This window comes from Oryza sativa, chromosome 4 (assembly GCF_034140825.1).
Source record: "Oryza sativa Japonica Group chromosome 4, ASM3414082v1".
Classification (NCBI taxonomy): Eukaryota; Viridiplantae; Streptophyta; class Magnoliopsida; order Poales; family Poaceae; genus Oryza; species Oryza sativa.
Window position 1 is genome coordinate 13,876,228 of NC_089038.1, and position 16,866 is coordinate 13,893,093.

General features: G+C 42.0%; 1 protein-coding gene across 6 annotated transcripts; it reads right to left on the reverse strand.

Moving 5' to 3' along the window:
- Positions 1–1,638: 1,638 nt before the first annotated feature.
- LOC4335426 (phototropin-2-like) lies at positions 1,639–14,909 on the reverse strand. 6 transcript variants are annotated; one of them, NM_001419201.1, is made up of 23 exons: positions 14,599–14,903; positions 13,492–14,166; positions 13,298–13,389; positions 12,913–13,198; positions 12,601–12,829; positions 12,420–12,490; positions 9,859–9,965; positions 9,671–9,720; positions 9,453–9,557; positions 9,023–9,082; positions 8,272–8,361; positions 7,055–7,131; positions 6,514–6,598; positions 6,295–6,375; positions 5,969–6,072; positions 4,965–5,014; positions 4,670–4,776; positions 4,223–4,345; positions 3,938–3,989; positions 2,943–3,055; positions 2,544–2,684; positions 2,353–2,455; positions 1,639–1,939 (listed from the first exon to the last, which is right to left on the reverse strand). In NM_001419201.1, the coding sequence occupies exons 2-22, from the start codon at positions 14,088–14,090 to the stop codon at positions 2,354–2,356; spliced, it is 2,724 nt and encodes a 907-aa protein (NP_001406130.1). In that variant the 5' UTR covers positions 14,091–14,166; positions 14,599–14,903; the 3' UTR covers positions 1,639–1,939; position 2,353. The 6 variants fall into 6 exon arrangements, 4 of the variants coding, with proteins under 4 accessions (NP_001406130.1, NP_001406129.1, NP_001406132.1 ...); NM_001419200.1 differs by having other exon boundaries at positions 1,639–1,944; NM_001419203.1 differs by lacking the exon at positions 14,599–14,903 and adding an exon at positions 14,415–14,526.
- Between the last annotated feature and the right edge of the window lie 1,957 nt (positions 14,910–16,866).

Consider the following 16,866-nt stretch of genomic DNA (forward strand, 5'->3'; position numbering starts at 1 on the left):
CAGCGCAGTACAGCGCGTCCCTTTATCCGGTCTGTGATCAGTCACAGACCGGTCAGATCACGGGTTAGGTGGCAACTGGCGGTCTGGCGCACGCCTTGCCCCGTCCCGTCAAGACGAAAGCCTCTATGCACTCGTCTCAAGCCGGAGTTAAGCGTGTTATCTCTTAGAGATGACACGTTAGCCCCGGTCGATATATGCCAGGCTTCATCCTAACCATTACAGGCAAGATGTTGTGTGAAGAAGGGCAAACATGCACGTTGCCAAGATTACACGCGGTGGACAAGAATGACCGATCTGTGACCGGTCTGACACTAATCATATCGTCAGCGCACAGCCGTGTTCCCACGACGCGCTCACCCCCGGCGGAAGTGGAGGTAGGTATGGGCAGTCCCATCGGAGTGTCATTCGAACAGCAACCGTGCTGATCTCCGCCCATTCTAGAGAAAAAGAACAGTCCAGTTTGGAAAGAGAAGGGTGCATGTGGTATCCCCTTGAAGTATAAAAGGAGGACCTTGCCCATGGGGTAAAGGGGATTGATTCTTTTCAAGATTAGGAACTTAGAACGGGGGAGAAGAGAGCTCACACTTGTAGCTCATTCATACATAGATCCACCAAAACACAGGAGTAGGGTATTACGCTTCTGAGCGGCCCGAACCTGTATAGATCGTCGGTGTCTCGTGTTTTCTGGCTGGCAGACAATCTTTCCATATACAGAGAGAGAGAGAGAGCTTGAGATTTCACCCTAAGCCCCCGGCCGGACTGGCAAAGGGGGGCCTGCGCGGTCTCCCGGTGAGGAGCCACGAGCTCCGTCAGACACCATCCTAGTCATTGGGTTAGGAATGGCCTTAAATCCCATTTGAAATGTACAAGGCCAACGTTTAGTGTGCAGTGTCATGCTTTTGTGCTTGAGGTTATCCATTTCTTAGAAATAATTTTTTTAAAATAAATTCTTAGAAGTGTCTAAATAAAAAAATATTCATATGTGGTGGTAGGTGCACAGATGGAAGAGCAACCTATAAGGTAACAACAATTTGAGTATTCTCGATTTTTTGGTGCCACACGGTACACCCCTTTAGCTTGGAGTTGCTATAGTTATGACAGGTTGCCCTTGCCATTAGTGGTGGTATGCAATCATCCCAAATATTACGAAGAGTTAACCTCTAGAACTAACAAACATCCTTAAAAAAAACAAATTTTGCTAAGAACATTCAAAGTTTATATAGTTTGCTGGTAGATATCGTAAAAACATGATACGATTGGAGGACACACTCAAAATGTGGTAATTTGTTATAGAATACTTTCGGCCAATTAAAGAGAGAAAGTCTTTAAAATATAAGCTTAGCTTCTATTTGAAAATTTGAAAATTATGCAACTCTAAATCTTCCATCACCCAAAGTACATTGCTTGCATACATCATATTCCATCACCAAAGTCAGGTTAGAAGCTTTTGGCTCGAAGGACATTCTCGTCTTTTTGAATAATCTCTAGCCAATTAGGCTGAATGGGTCCTCTAGCAAATTATTAGCTTTTTACAGTGTTCTCCAATTGTTATACATTTTTCGATGTCTACCAACAAATTACACAAACTTTGAGTATCCTGTAGCAAAATTTGTCAAAAAAAAAAGGTACAAACAAGCATTGATTTTCTCATAACTCCGCATATTTAGCTTTATTGCAAAAAAAAAAAGAAGACAAAGAACCTTCAAAACTTTCTAAAATATATTATAAACACTACTACTTTATTGAATCATCTCCAAGAAAAGAGTATAAGCTTTACAAGAATATATCCTATTTATGTGAAGTACTAAGATCTTTACCTAACCAAAAGAATAATCATGTACACGATTTTGAGGCAGCTCAGACTGAAAACACTCAACAATGCTAACATCACATGAAGCCTCTTATTACTATACAGGAAAAAGAACTGCTCCAGTTTGATCTACCCTGCAAAAATCAATACAATCAGTCTACCAATTGCCAACAAACATAGTTAAAACATAACGTCTGCAAAGAAAGGAAGGAAGGAACAGGAGAGAAAACGGTCATAGAAATTCCCGATCGACCGAGCGCCGTTTCCGTATAAGGGATACCGTTTCTGACCGTACCGTTTTTGGCTATCTTAAAATTTTTTTTCTAATTTCTTTCTGCATCGTATTAATATCGATATTGAGTAGTTAAAATGATAAATATGGTCAATTACCGGCCGATCGAGCATCGTTTCTGAAGAGATGCTACCGATTCCGATCGTTTTCGACCGTTTTCACCCCTAAATAGGACGACCTTGTTCTATCTAAATAAAATGGTAATAAGCTCTCCCCCTATATGGACTAGAACACTTCAAAGTTGCCTCACCTTAAAATGTATCAAGATTTAGGGGAACATCTTCATCAGGCTTCGCTTTTGGTTGAGTTTCCTTGCCAATTAGTTTCAGAGGAACATCTAGTTCAGGGGGGCTCTGCACATATAGTTATTTAGATAATCAGTGATGCACTAAACAAACTATCTTTGTCGAAATGTCTTGATGCTCGAAACATTCAAAGTACCATGCAACGTATGAGTGGCCAATTGATGTCTTGAAAAAAGGAATGTTGCTTGATGTCATTTGCACCAGCATTTGAACCTATACGATTTGAAGGATCTCTCTGAAGTAATCCATGGATTAATTGCTTTGCTGCAAGACTAACCTGGAGAATCATAGTGATATTAATAAATGAGAACAAATGAAAACTAAAATACAATAACGAAGTGTAAGATAGGCATAAACATTTTCTTATCTAACACATGCTAACACATACCCTTAACATGATATCTTACAGGCTTGCTGGACAGATTGTAAATTGGACTCAACCTTTGTAGTTGCAAATTGAATACAGTATGCAAAAAATATTGGCCTGCATGACAGGAAACTTCACTGGCCATTTCTCTAAAAAAGAAGTTCTTACCGGAATGCTACTGGGAAATGTAAGGTCTTTGTGCAGTATGTTATAAAATGTCTTTTTCCTGTTCTTTCCTCGGAAAGGTGTACGCCCATACAGCATCTCATACAATAGAATTCCTATAGCATGGGAATTGATGTTAGCTGGATGTCATCTTATTATTAGCATAATGCATATCAAACAATATAATAATGCCATATCAAACAAGTTCTCATGGTTAGGTACTTAGGTGTACCTGAAAACACATATCTAGTACTTACACATCTTATAATTATCTAGAGAGACTAGGGATGTATTGGTGTGGTAGATACATATACAGATCTCAGAAATAAACACATACGGAGGGCAGTGTACCTTCGGGTGCTTCTAGGCATTTGACATCTAAGCAGCATGGTTCAATTGACACATGGAGAATTTGGATAGGTTGGAGTCAGCACATAAACCCACATGTTCTAATCATAGCACCTACCGGTACCTTTTACACGGAGGCCACTTCCATGGAAGGGCTAGGCATGAGAGGATTTTTAGAAGGGATATTACACCATTCAATTTTATGTTTGTTTTGATCCCTGTTATCTAGTTAAACTGACTAACCTACTTAATGTGATGTAAATTAAAAAAGTGTGATATAGATCAGTTATAGCAGGCAAAAGTTTGCTGCAGTGCAACTTGTGACATGAGTTTTGTTTAATTATGCATAGCAGTGTAGCACAAAACAATTAACTTAACCGCTAATTATTTAGTCAAAGTGGTAATATGGACTATTCTCTGGGTGGAAACCCATGTTCAAAATCTTGTTTGAATGGCACATGGATTATTATGAATAATTTGATGAGATTTTAGTTGAACCTCAAACATCTTTTAGGTGATTGCTATAAGACTATACCAACTACCAAGAAGATCGAATAAATAAAACTAACTCTTTTAATCCATTCTGTGCAATTCTTGTAATCAACTAGTTCATAAGATGACCCAAAAAAATATATTAGGTTATTGCTTACCGAGAGCCCACCAATCGATTGCACTTGTATGCCCTGCACCCGTTATAACCTCCTAAAACGATGCAAAAGTTAGACAACAATCATGCTACTTGCTGAGAAAGAATCAGAGACCAACATTGACAACAAGCGGTTTCGTAAGATGAACTGAAAAATGAAAAGCATACATGTAAAATTAACTAAAAGATAAAAAGGCTACACCTGGGTCTTATGATAATGCATATCAAGTTGAAATTAAAACAATTACTCCAACAATAAGCATAAAGAAAACACAAGGATCATTCTTACTGGAGCGATATACTCTTCAGTACCAACAAATGAATTTGATGGAGTGGAAGGTTCTGAGACAAATGTTGGGGGGAGAAATTCTTGTGACCTTCTTCGTTTTAATGATGTGGAATTTTTTATCACCTGCAGGAGATTTAACCAACATCAGGGCAATATCAAGTGTTTTAAGTGCGATAGTTTCTTATGAACAACAAAAACACATGCTGGAAACCACCAACAAGTACTCAATATAAACATGTTCTTGACACCATTACTGACTTTGAATACTATGCAAGTGGAAAACTCAAAGCTCATTACTCAGGAATGAAGTATATTTTTGTTTTAAAGTTTGCGATCACACATTCTAGCATACAGACTATAAATGACCAAAAAAAATGAAGGTAAATGGAATTAGCAAATATTCTATAAAAACTGCAGCAAGCCTGAAAGTTTATTCCCTCAACTTACGTGGGGTTTTGAAGTCGTCAAAAATGAAAGATCAAAATCAGTCAGTACAATGTGCCCATCTGCTTGGAGCAAAATGTTTTCTGGCTTCAGATCACGGTATATAATACCTACAGCAGGAATAACACATGCAGATTAGCAATCTTTGATCTCATAATAAGTCCAATGGCAAATCAGTATCTTTAATGAAATAGAAATAGATCGCCGATTGTTAACAGTAAACATTATTAATACTTGGTTTCACTCAATGAATCTGTTCAAAAGATAGGAGCACTAAATTATGTAAACACATCTATACCTAGGCAATGAAGGTACTCGAGACCAATTACAACCTCTGCAGCATAAAACCTACAGAACGGATCAAAATAATGTTATATAATAAAAGAGAGAGTAGGTGAGTCGAATGATATAGTTAACATAAGATGATAAGGATTCATGGCAAGAATCTCAATTATCTTATTTTTATATTTCTTTACTCCTTTAAATGTTCCTTGTGGGGGTGGTGGTGAGTCTGCCTCACATAACTAGTCAAAAGAGAAGACTGAAAAGAATGGATATCGAAGACTTCTGGTGGGTGTTCGAGAAAAAGACTACTGGTAGTATTCTGTTACATTTCTTTCTTCTTTTTTTTTTTCATACATGTAGTTCTTCAATCCTACACTACATGTATGTGACAAAATTATTTACTAGAAACAATTTCATTCTATTGAGCCTCAGAAACAGTATATCACAACAACTGAACTCAACAGCTGTTTGCAAATAATCATTCACAAGTTAGCAAAAGCTTCAAACATTGCAATCCATGCAAACCCAGCATAATTTATTAAGAAAAAAGCAACTTTATCATCATTATGGGAAAACTACATACTTGGATAGTTTCTACAACAGAACATAATTGTTTGTATCAAATTTGGGGGAAGGAATAATCTGGCTGGCAGATCCAAGTTCAATCAAGTAGTTCATATTTACTTGTTTGTCTGCCCATGGGGTTTACATGGCAGTAAAAGCAATGCAGTAGTTCCCCAAATCAGTTTCCACAGTTTTATTTATCATAAGCTAGTAAAATAGATTAAAAAATGTAATAATATGTAAGATGTAAGTACTTTTGATGACACATCTTTAGGTGGCCAAACCTATTACAGGAACAAATATTATTTGTAAAAAAAACTATATTCCATACTTGGGAAATTATGTAAGAGATACACTTCAAGAATGAAAGAAAAGGTAAATTTTGAAAACATCATGATTTTCAAATAGTGGTATGTACGAACTGACCCAGATGCAGGAAATTGGAACAGGTACCTTGCACATTCTTCCCTGAAAATTTTCATGGGTTGCCTATCAAGCACTGCAAAGAGTTCTCCTCCCGGACAAAAGTCTGTTATGAGACAAACATGTGTTGGCGTCTGAAAATAGACAACATTAGTAAAGAACCTTGTGGTTTTTAAATTAGCTGGATAATGAAAAACTAGTATGGAAGTTAATACAAAAACTACTCTCTGATGTTTGTGAAATGATGAACACCTTACAGAAGCCATATTTAACTGAAACTATGAGTAATTATTTTATTTAACTAGCAATACAAAATATCTGGGATAAAGCATTGGTCATAACAATGTCAGTCTAACCTGAAATGAAGTATACAATGTTGGGAGAAATGGATGATCCAATAGTGCGTATATTTCTCTTTCAATACAAGCTCGATGTACCTGCAAGAGAGAGGGAGTTGAAGTAATTCTTGCACCTTATCGTACTAGCAACAGCAGGAAAAAGGTTGATCACATCCAGCATGGATGGAAATACAATAACAACATAACAGCATGCTCATGTTCATGAATTAAAATTACCTTGTTGCGGTTCAACATCACTGACTTGTCCATGGCCTTCATTGCAAATAATTCACCACTTCCTTGTAGCTCAACCAAGTGCACACTGAATTCAAAAACAAAGAGATGGTATAGAGATACTTAAACAGGGTGGTATAGAGGCACTATAACCTAGACATGCACCATACAGAAAAGAACAAGGGAGCCTAAGAAATATACTCTATCCAATTAGAAAAAACCTAACATTAATATTATACTAGTTGTATCCAGTCCTGCTAACTTGTAGCCACATAAAAGAATATTTCTGGTTTGTCCTGTTAAGGCCATTAAAGAATTTCAAGATCCCGTCGAACCACTTAGTGTCATGGTAGTGACTATTTTTACTAAAAAAACATTTTAATTAATCCAAACTAGACAAAACTATGACTGACGTTACCAGTTTTTTATGATGCAGTCAAAGTAAACATTTTGTTTCTGACAGCATGCTTTCAGAAGATATAACAACCATCTATCAGTTAGCAAAAAGACATCGTATAGAAGATTGTTCAGGACATCTTAGTACCTGCCAGTGTCACCACAGCCGAGAGGTTTTACAGGCTTGAAGTGTTTCAAGCCAATCTTCTCCCCTAAATTTGTAGCCTGCATGCCAAATAATAATAAAAAATTTATGGTTTCATAGAATTTAATTTGGGAGTTTCAGTTAATATGTTTCCCATTCAATTTTAGGATGCACATTATCATATTTTTAAAAATCAGAGACTATTAAGAGCTTAGGGTGCTACCAGCGTCCAGCCATTTAGTACAATCCAGGGGTACACATTTGCTACTTTGGAACATGTGTGATTACAGTCATTACTTTGCATGGATTCATGTACTAATTCACTGGAACATGTTTATAGTCATGCGGACAGCACGCTCAAACTAACCTGGGTGCTGGTTAGCGCTTTTGACGGACCATATATAATATAATGCATAAACTTTTTTCTTGAATATGCAAGAGAGTTGCGTATCATTTCATTATGAAGAAGAGAAAACGGAGGAACGGGGAGGGACCCCTCTCCTCACCAAGACCCCACAGGCCTAGGCCTTAACAAACTCAAAACCTGAAACCGACCTCATCCCGGCAGAGCTAGCGACCTATCTATATAATGCATAAAATGTCTAAAGCGTTTGCATGTTGAGCATCTTTCTGGATGATCTGTACATGTAAACAAAAATCGCAAAAACAGAAACTACATGATCTATCGTGAAACTAATATTATACAGAGTGCAAACGTACATATCTAGTTATGAGATACACACTACACATCCTCGTTATTCACATCTAGATTTACTAGGTGGCAAAACATCGCAAATAATGAGACCATGTACACTTTCAATAAGCTTAGTTATGAACTAAGTTACTGCCTGAAAATGGGTGAAATGCAGCATCATACATAATATGTGCTCTCAATTACCTCCATCATGTTCTACAGTAGTCCTACTTTCAGCATAATAGTAACAAACATATAGGCGCTGGACAACACACCATCATCCCTTTTCTGCCTTGCTTTCTATTTAACAAATATTAATGCATTCTTGCCAGGAAATCTGGTTAAAAAGGATAACATGAGACACTATTGGCGTTAACCTCCAAGTTCACTTACTCAGCTAGTCAGAGGAATTCTTTTGCTATAAGCCTAGCATTATATATTATAGAGTATTATCTAATTTGGTACAGTTTGACTCATTGCTGCTGCAGTAATAGAATTTGCGCACCAAACAACAAAATTAACGTACCTTTTCTATAGCTATCCAAGAAGGGTTATTCCGTTTGTGAGGTTTTGGAGAAACACGCATTGAGTGAATTGCCCACAAATCCTCTGGTCTCTGAGACAAAGATAGATTGTGTTATGCCCCAACATAACAGAGAAAAGTTAAATAAAATACTTCTCTAACTACAATATTCATATAAGGTACATTACCATTTTTTCTCTTTTATAATTTAGATATTAGTTGTTTACAGTGTGCTGCACAATGGCCAAGTGCAAACAGATGCGAGGAGCAAACCAAAACAATCATTTAAGTGTGAACGTCAGCGTGCATACACACGGTTTGAAGTTCTATATCTCTGTTGAAAAATTTTATTTAGGGCCACAAGCCATCGTATCAATTTTCACATTAGTCACTTATAAAATGTTTCTAAGGTTGCTACTAGGACCTGGTGGTTATTGTGCTCCTGTTGGTATTTCTTAAATATTTCATCACTAAGATTGAATGAGGTTTCCATTTCGCCAAATAATCTTCAGTTCTTTATGAAGATTGATGATGGTACAAATTATTTGTCACCATTAAGGATTTAATCCATTATTGCATAGTCTAGTATGGGCCCATACTATTTTTCATGTCTTGTTTTGAACTGAGCAATTATTGTTGGTTCTACATTTTTTTTTTGGGCGCAAAGTTGGTTCTACATTTTCACATTGCTGACAACTTCCATCAAGAACTAACTACTAATAAAGTGAAACAACAAAAAGCAGATGTACCTTACCAAGTTGGCATCAGGAAGCTCCCTGACTGCATCATCCACATTCTCTGCTGTAGCTTTGACCTAATTGGACACCGTATGAAAATGAATTAGCATATTTCAAATCTTAAAGCAATGCTACAACCTACAAGTCTGCTCGGCGTTTCCAAGTTTCAGTATATGTGAATCTGAAGCAACAATAATATACAGGGAATTATTATACAATTTACTGGTATACTGAAGTATGAAACTAAGCCATCCAAAAACACAACATGTTATGGACCTGAACCAACTAAACAGTATCCAACTGATTGAGACGTAACCAAATCAAATGCTATCCAACTGATTGACCCAGTCTCTAGATTCATCTCATCTTATTCCTAAATTAAAATATTATACACCAATTTATATTTGAGATCATTGAAATGGAAATTAATACAGTAAGCTGGCCTACCAATTTGGCACTCTGTATCTCAGTATTCTCCGAAAGGCGGTTCCTGAGGGGTTCAACATGATCACTTCCATCAAGTTGCACACCAATGAAGTATTGAAGCTCCCCCTGCACTCACAGATGTGCAATCACTACCATGTAGTAATCATACCCACTACTAGTTAAAAATTGCAAGCTCCAAAATACTTGGGAGTAGCATTTGGCACAGATTTTTCAGATACCTTCTGGTCGCGCATGGGTTGAAGGTGGAACAAGTTCCAGAACTTCTTCCCTGATCACACAACAATCCAAAATCAGACAAAATCATCAGAGCTTCTACATCATCCAACAGTACTACTGTATATCATCTAAAATCTCAATATCTATCCAGTTCAAGAGAGGGATTCGTGTCCAGAGTTTGGAGCATTACCGCTCTTGGTGTAGTTGATTAGCTGGACCGTGATCTCCTTCTGCTCCCTGATGGCCTCCCTGATCTTGTCCACCGTGCCCTGGTCGGTCTCCGGCCCTTGAAGGAATCTGCCACAATCAGCAAGACCGCAACTATAAATTCAAATGCGGAGGAGAGGAAACAATTAAATTCACCAAGCAACAAGGCCATGGGAACAGAAGCACAAACGTCGAGAGTTACATAGCACGACCGCCGACCAGCCATGGCGGCGCGTGCGCGCGACGCTAGTAGCCCACACCACCATGGGGGGCACGGTCGCGGAGATAACCTCCTCCGCCGCCGGCGCGCGCGACGGGAGGATGCGAGGTTAGCCGCGGCAAGGAGGGGTGGATGCGGCGGCGGATCGCCGTCGGGGCTAGGCTTACGCAGGCCGCGGACGACGGCGACGACGGCGGCGGCGGTGGGCAAAGCCGCTCCGCCGTTGCGATTGGGCTGGGCTTGGGCTTGGGCTTGGGCCTTGGGATATGAGCCTAGTCTGACCCAAGATCAGATGTCACGAGTACCGTGTTTAGTAGGTCACAAGTCCAATTTCTGTCACATGTTGCCTGCCTTTGTAGTGTGATTTTTAGTTGCACTGTCTAACTTCAGTCACTATACTACTATAAATATTTTTTAAACCCTTTTTGTTTTTTATTTAGGCGATAAGTTTAGAAATGCTATAGAATTTTCTTAAATTTCACAAAAGAGAAAAATAACATTTTTCACGAAAGGTAATATGCTTTTTTTTAATCAGCACAATCTCTAGGGTGGAACTTTCTAGAGTATTTTTTATCTAGAGAATTATGCTATCGTATTTATCAGGGTTATGGATACCACATACCTAATAGTAGTTGATTAAATCTCGGCAGGACCCACCACATACCATGTCTTATACGGAAATAATCTTCGAATATAGAAGGAGTTCCGCATAAGGAAGGATGAATAGAGTTCTACATGGAAACGACAAGGACTACTCGGGTTGTATCCATATTGGTTTTCCTAGTTCTACATGGACAAGGGGACACCTATTGGTATAAATACAAGACCCCCTAGGAAGAGAGGGGAGACAATCAACATACACGGAACAACAGAAGCCACAACATACAAGCCAACATACGCCAAGACAAACGCCAGATATCGACAACAGAGATATACCTGGATCGACCCTATCCGGTTCCTACAGAGGCCGACTGTAGGGATCTAGCGTTGTCTCTGATCTCGCCGGACACGAACTCGAGGAGGAAGACTGCCTTGTTGTCGACTACGAGTCAGACCTTCAGACCGCCATATCGACAACAGTTAGATAGGCTACCCCAAATATTGTATTGGTGTGATTATGATGAATAAGAGCAATACCGGCTTCGGCCAACAGGATGTAGGGTTATTACGTGACAGCCCGAACCTGTATAAAAATCCCTGTCTCCATCTCTTTTACTTCAGTTTCACGTATACCCTAGTACCAACGATCCCCATACTATGCAAATACCGGAATCGCGACATCAAACATCGACAGTACTGTAAAAGAGTTTTGGCACCGCTTAAACTTTTGAATTATCCATAATCCTCACGTTAAGATATCTATAATAAAAAACATATGCCATACTCCCTCCGTCCCCTATATAAGGTATTGTGATATTTTACTTATACTGTTTGACCATTCATCTTATTTAAAAAAAATTGAAATTATTATTTATTTTATTTTTGACTTACTTTATTATCCAAAGTATTTTAAGCATAACTTTTTGTTTTTATATTTGCACAAATTTTTTAAATAAGACGAGTGGTCAAACAGTGTAAGTAAAATGTCAAAATCTCTTATATTAGGGGACAGAGAAAGTATATAACATTAAGTTTATCTACTCATGCTTAAAAAAATGCATATTTATGAAAACCAATTTACACCATCAACCAAACATAGGCGGACGAACATCAAGTTTTTTCTTTATCCTAACCACGACAATTAGGTTGTGTGTGTTTGGCTCAAAGGGATGGGAATTATCCTTCACACACACAATACACAACGACTCATTATCATATGATTTATTAAATATTAACTAAAATTTTGAAAAATAATTAATATAATTTTTTAAACCACTTTTCTATAGATATTTTTTTTTAAAAAATATACAGTAGTTTGAGGAGCATTTGCGTGAAAAACGAGAGAATAGAGTACACCAAAGAAACACAACCTTACAAATTACATAAACCAACTCATAGGCAGGCATGTAAATATATTATAAATATAGATATGGATTCTAATCCCTCGAGACAACACTTTGCCTCTATTCGAGAACCCAACAGAGGGGAGATAAAGTTTCGGGTATTCGTGGCACGCTTCTTAAACTGTTAAAATGTGCGATTCGTGCGAAAATTTTCTATATGAAAGTTATTCTAAAATATCAGATTAATTTATTTTCCTAAGTTTGTAATAATTAAAATTCAATTAACTACAAGTTATTATCACCTCGTTTTACGTACAACACTAGTTGATTCACTTGACAAACAATAAAAAGATGTGAGCAAGGGGGTTTTGAACTCCCGACCTGCAATTCCTTCCCAGGATCTCTTCCCGCGTGTACTCCGTCAGCTCCAGGAAGCTATCCGACGCGAAGATCTGCACAACCCCCCCACACCACACCCATTCTGTCAGTCACCACCAGCACACGCAAACACGCCGGCGACCGGCGAGAAGAAGAGACCGGCGGCGGCGAAGTGGCTGCTTACGATGGGGTTGTCCGGGATCCTGGGGTCGGTGATGACGAAGTTCTTCTCGATGCGCTCCAGCGTGGTGGCCAGGTCGATCCCCTGCCGGATGTCCTTCTCCCGCTCCGCCCGCTCCCAGCTGTCCGTCCTCTCCACCACCTCCGGCGCCGGCGGTGGCGCCGGCGCCGGCTCCTCCACCACCGCCGGCGCCTCCCTGCTCCCCACCGAGCTCCTCTTCCCGATCTTGAACCTGCCAAAGCATGGACAGACACAACTCTCAGTGTCACTGCCGTCCCGGCAATCTGTCGAACAGGTGGGGTGCGAGAGTCTGACCCCATGAGGGAGGAGCGGCCGGACTTGCGGCCGCTGGCGAGCCGGCTCAGGCGGGACTCCTCCTTCTTCAGGTCCCAGAGCGGCGACTTGAAGGACCCGGCTCCTCCTCCTCCGCCCGAGGGAGTGCCGGGTGCCACGACCGGCGACATGGCGGCCATCTTGTCCGCGTCGCTCATCTTGGGCGGCGTCAGCAGCGCCGCGTCGGCCGGCGCGCGCGCCCCGCGCGGCTGCTTCACCGTCTGCACCACCTCCGTCATCGACGACATCGCCTTGTCCTTCTGCCTCTCTGCGCTCCACACACGCCAATGGCGGCATTGGTAAGACAAGAGAATTAGAGAAACATCGAGGAAACAGAGGATTCCGCGGCGGCGGCGGCGGTGCTCACCGTCGTAGCGGATGAGCGACACCGGCAACTCGTTCGGCCGCATCCGCTTGTCGCTGAGCCCCTCCGTGTACTTGCTCACCTCCACCTGCATCCTGTTCGCTCATACCCGAATCAGAATCGCAGCCCAGAACTCGAATGCAAAGCTCATCTCATCTCATCAATGGCGACGAACGACTAGTGCTTCGCTTACTTACCCGATGAACTTGATGACCTTGCCGTTGTCGTCGCGGATGGGGGTGACGGTGAGGAGGTTCCAGAACGGGGCGCCGTCCTTGCGGTAGTTGAGCAGGCGGCCGCAGAAGCTGCGGCCGTGCTTGACGGCGTCGCGGATCTTGGCCACCTCGGCGGCGTCGGTGTCGGGGCCCTGGAGGAAGCGGCAGTTGCGGCCGACCACCTCCCTGGGGGAGTAGCCGGTCATGGTGAAGAACCCCTCGCTGGCGTAGATGATGGGGCAGTCCGGGCGCGTCGCGTCGGACACCACGAACGTCTGCTGCAGGCTCGACAGCGCGTCCTTGAGCTCCTGCGACACCCGCGGCAGGGAGTCGTGCGACGCGCGCCCGACGCCGCCGTCCACCGACGACTTGCCGCTCCCCGTGCCGCCGCTGTCGCGCCCCGCCGTCGCCGGCGCCACCGGACGCCACGCCTGCTGCTGGTGGGCGCCGCTGCTTCCGCTAGGCGCATCCTCGGCGACGATCTCCAAGCCGGCGGTGGCGCCGCCGCCGCCGGAGGTGGGGAACGCCATCCACTTCTCCACCGCGTCGACTATCTCCTTCGAGCTGCTGCTGCCCGCCATGGATGCCGATGAGATTGTCCTCGGCTATTTATCAGCGAAGGTGTAGCAATCTTGGCCGTGCAACCATCGATTCTTGCTGCAAACAACACCAAAAAAATAATAATAATCAGAAAATTCATACATTACACTCACATCCACCCAAAAAGGAACAAATTAATCATCACAAAACCATGCAACCAACCCTTGCTCCAACAAATCTAGGACACCACGAGAAAGGCAAAGATACCTAAACAGAAGGATTCTTTTGCTTATCTAGGGAGTACTATAAAAAAAACCCATCCATTTTTTTCACTGTTCAAGTTCAGAAATGTAAAGAACAGCAACCTGACAGAAGAATGGTACACCAATCAAAACACCCCTCTCTCTCTCTCTCTCTCTCTCTCTCTTCACTGTTCCATTACCCTATCCACTTCCTTATCTGGGCTACTGGTCTACCACTTCTTCCAACTCAACGAGAAGCCACATAAAAAGGGAAGTAAGACGAGAGAGAGACAAATTAATCAGCAACCTCTCTTCAGGCAGCGAGCGAGTGATCGATCGATTCAGATTCAGGCAGCAGACAGCAGAGTACTCAGGTCACTAGCTAGGCTGATAGGCTTGGATCGATACCAATCCAATCAGTCAGGTGGCGCCGGGGAGACGAGGGAAGAGGAAGAGGAAGAGGAGGAAGCAAGTAGGCGACAGAAAGAATGGCGGGCGTAGCAGCAGCGGCGGCAGGTGAGGATAATGCAATCCGCGAGCCCGTGAGCGATCGAGCGACTCACGGTCGTCTCGCCGGGATTCTGTGGCCGCGGCGCGGCCACCTCGCCCCCCGGCCGGTGACGGCATCTCCGCGGCCCTCCCCCAGAAATTATTGCTCGGGTGGTGGTGGTGGTGGTGGTGAGAGGGGTGTGACGGCGACGGGCGGCGACGACGATCTTTTTGGGGCGGGCCTGCGGCCACGCGGGTGAGCACGACGGTAGCTCCGACGGATTGAGATACTCTACATTAAAGCCCATGTTTAGTTTTCACGCAAAAAATTTTCACCCCGTCATATCGAATATTTTGACACATATATGGAGTATTAAATATAGAAAAAAAAACTAATTACACAAATTAGGTGTAATTCTTTTAAGCCTAATTACACCTTGATTTGATAATGTGGTTATGTGGTGCTACAGTAAACATTTGCTAATAACATATTAATTAGATTTAATAAATTCGTCTCGCAGTTTACAGGCGGAATCTGTAATTTATTTTATCATTAGACTACATTTAATAATTCAAATATATATCCGTGTATCTGATGTGACACGCTAAATCTTTTCACCCCTAAACTAAACAAGGCCTAAATCAGATAATTTTAAGTCATTAATATGTGGAGCTCATAGTAAAGAGGTCCCACATATAAGTAGCTCAAAGTCATGTAGTAACTCAATCCGGCTCCGACTGCCTGATCGAGGTGGGCGGTGAAGAGAGGGGTTAACCGAAATCAACGCGGCGCAGGTGTGGGAGAAGATGACTGGAGATGACGTAGTACGGGACGACAGAGAGCAATCGGTGGTCCTCCGTACCGTCGCTGGATGAATGAAAGCTGCACACGTTGGTGTAGTTTTTCTTCTTTTCTTTTTTTTTTTATCGCAACTTGCTGGTACAAGTTCGATCTCCAGGACAAACTGTATCATACAAATTTCATTACCGATTGGAGTCAAAATGTCAAACAAACACTCACTTGGGTCTAACGAGTGTAAACTGGAACAAGCACAACTTTAGAAAAAAAGGCCAACCACTAACGGCTAGCGCAAATTATTTTTTTAGCGGAAAACAATTTTCGTTGGTGGTAGTGTAAAGAGACCCATTAGCTAAAATATTTTTGAGTAAAATAATCCACTACTTCCGAGGCCCGCCAGATGCCTATCTGGGATGCCCAATTGAAATAACACTGTCCGGCCCAATTGTGCAACTGGGATGCCCATCTTTAGATGTGGGATTCGAACTTAAGATCTCTCACTGCAATCCTCACGCACGTTACCATCCCACCTACTACACACATCTGATTTGGATATATATGCTTCTTTTTTAAACTAACCCTGGAAGCATCTTTAGTCCGTGTTGGTAACACCAAACATGACTAAAAATATCTTTAGTCCGGGTTGGTGTTACCATCCAGGACTAAAGATCAATGTTTAGTCCGAGTTGGTATTACTAACCGGGACTAAAGATCCCTCATCTTTAGTCCAGGTTAGTAATAGCAACCGGAACTAAAGTGATGATCTTTAATCCAGGTTGTTAACACTAATCAGGACTAAAGATCGTTAGGGGCCTGACACGGTCTGATAGCTATTGAACTGTGGCTAAAAATGATCTTTAGTTCCGGTTGGGGGCCTGACATGGCCTGATAACTATTGAACCGTGGCTAAAAATGATCTTCAGTTACCAACCGGGGCTAAAAACCATAAAAGTGCCGTTGGGCTTTTGAACCGGGGCTAAAGATATTCTTTAGTCCCGATTCCTATTCGAACCGGGGCAAATATGATTTTTGCCATCCAAGCAAAGATCAGTTCTCTAGTAATGTGTCACTGAGGCCACTTGATTTGGATCGAGCTGCCTCGTCCCCTACGTCATTGCCACAATCGAGCCCTACCACAGTCCCCATTCCGCCACCCTGCCCTTTGCCACCACCGGTCGCTGGCCGCCACCACCACCCTTCTCATCAAATCGAGTGAAGGAGATCAGGTGAGGGAGGTATGGATTGAGAGGAGAGGTGTGAGAGTTGAGGATTAAAAGAGGGAGGGGA

Coding starts and splice junctions, on each gene's coding strand:
- LOC4335426 (NM_001419201.1), bottom strand. CDS start 14,090: ATGGCGGGCAGCAGCAGCTCGAAGGAGATAGTCGACGCGGTGGAGAAG. Junction 7,132..8,271: donor CTTGGATAGCTATAGAAAAG/GTACGTTAATTT, acceptor TTTGGCATGCAG/GCTACAAATTTAGGGGAGAA. Junction 6,376..6,513: donor TGATGTTGAACCGCAACAAG/GTAATTTTAATT, acceptor TCTCTCTTGCAG/GTACATCGAGCTTGTATTGA.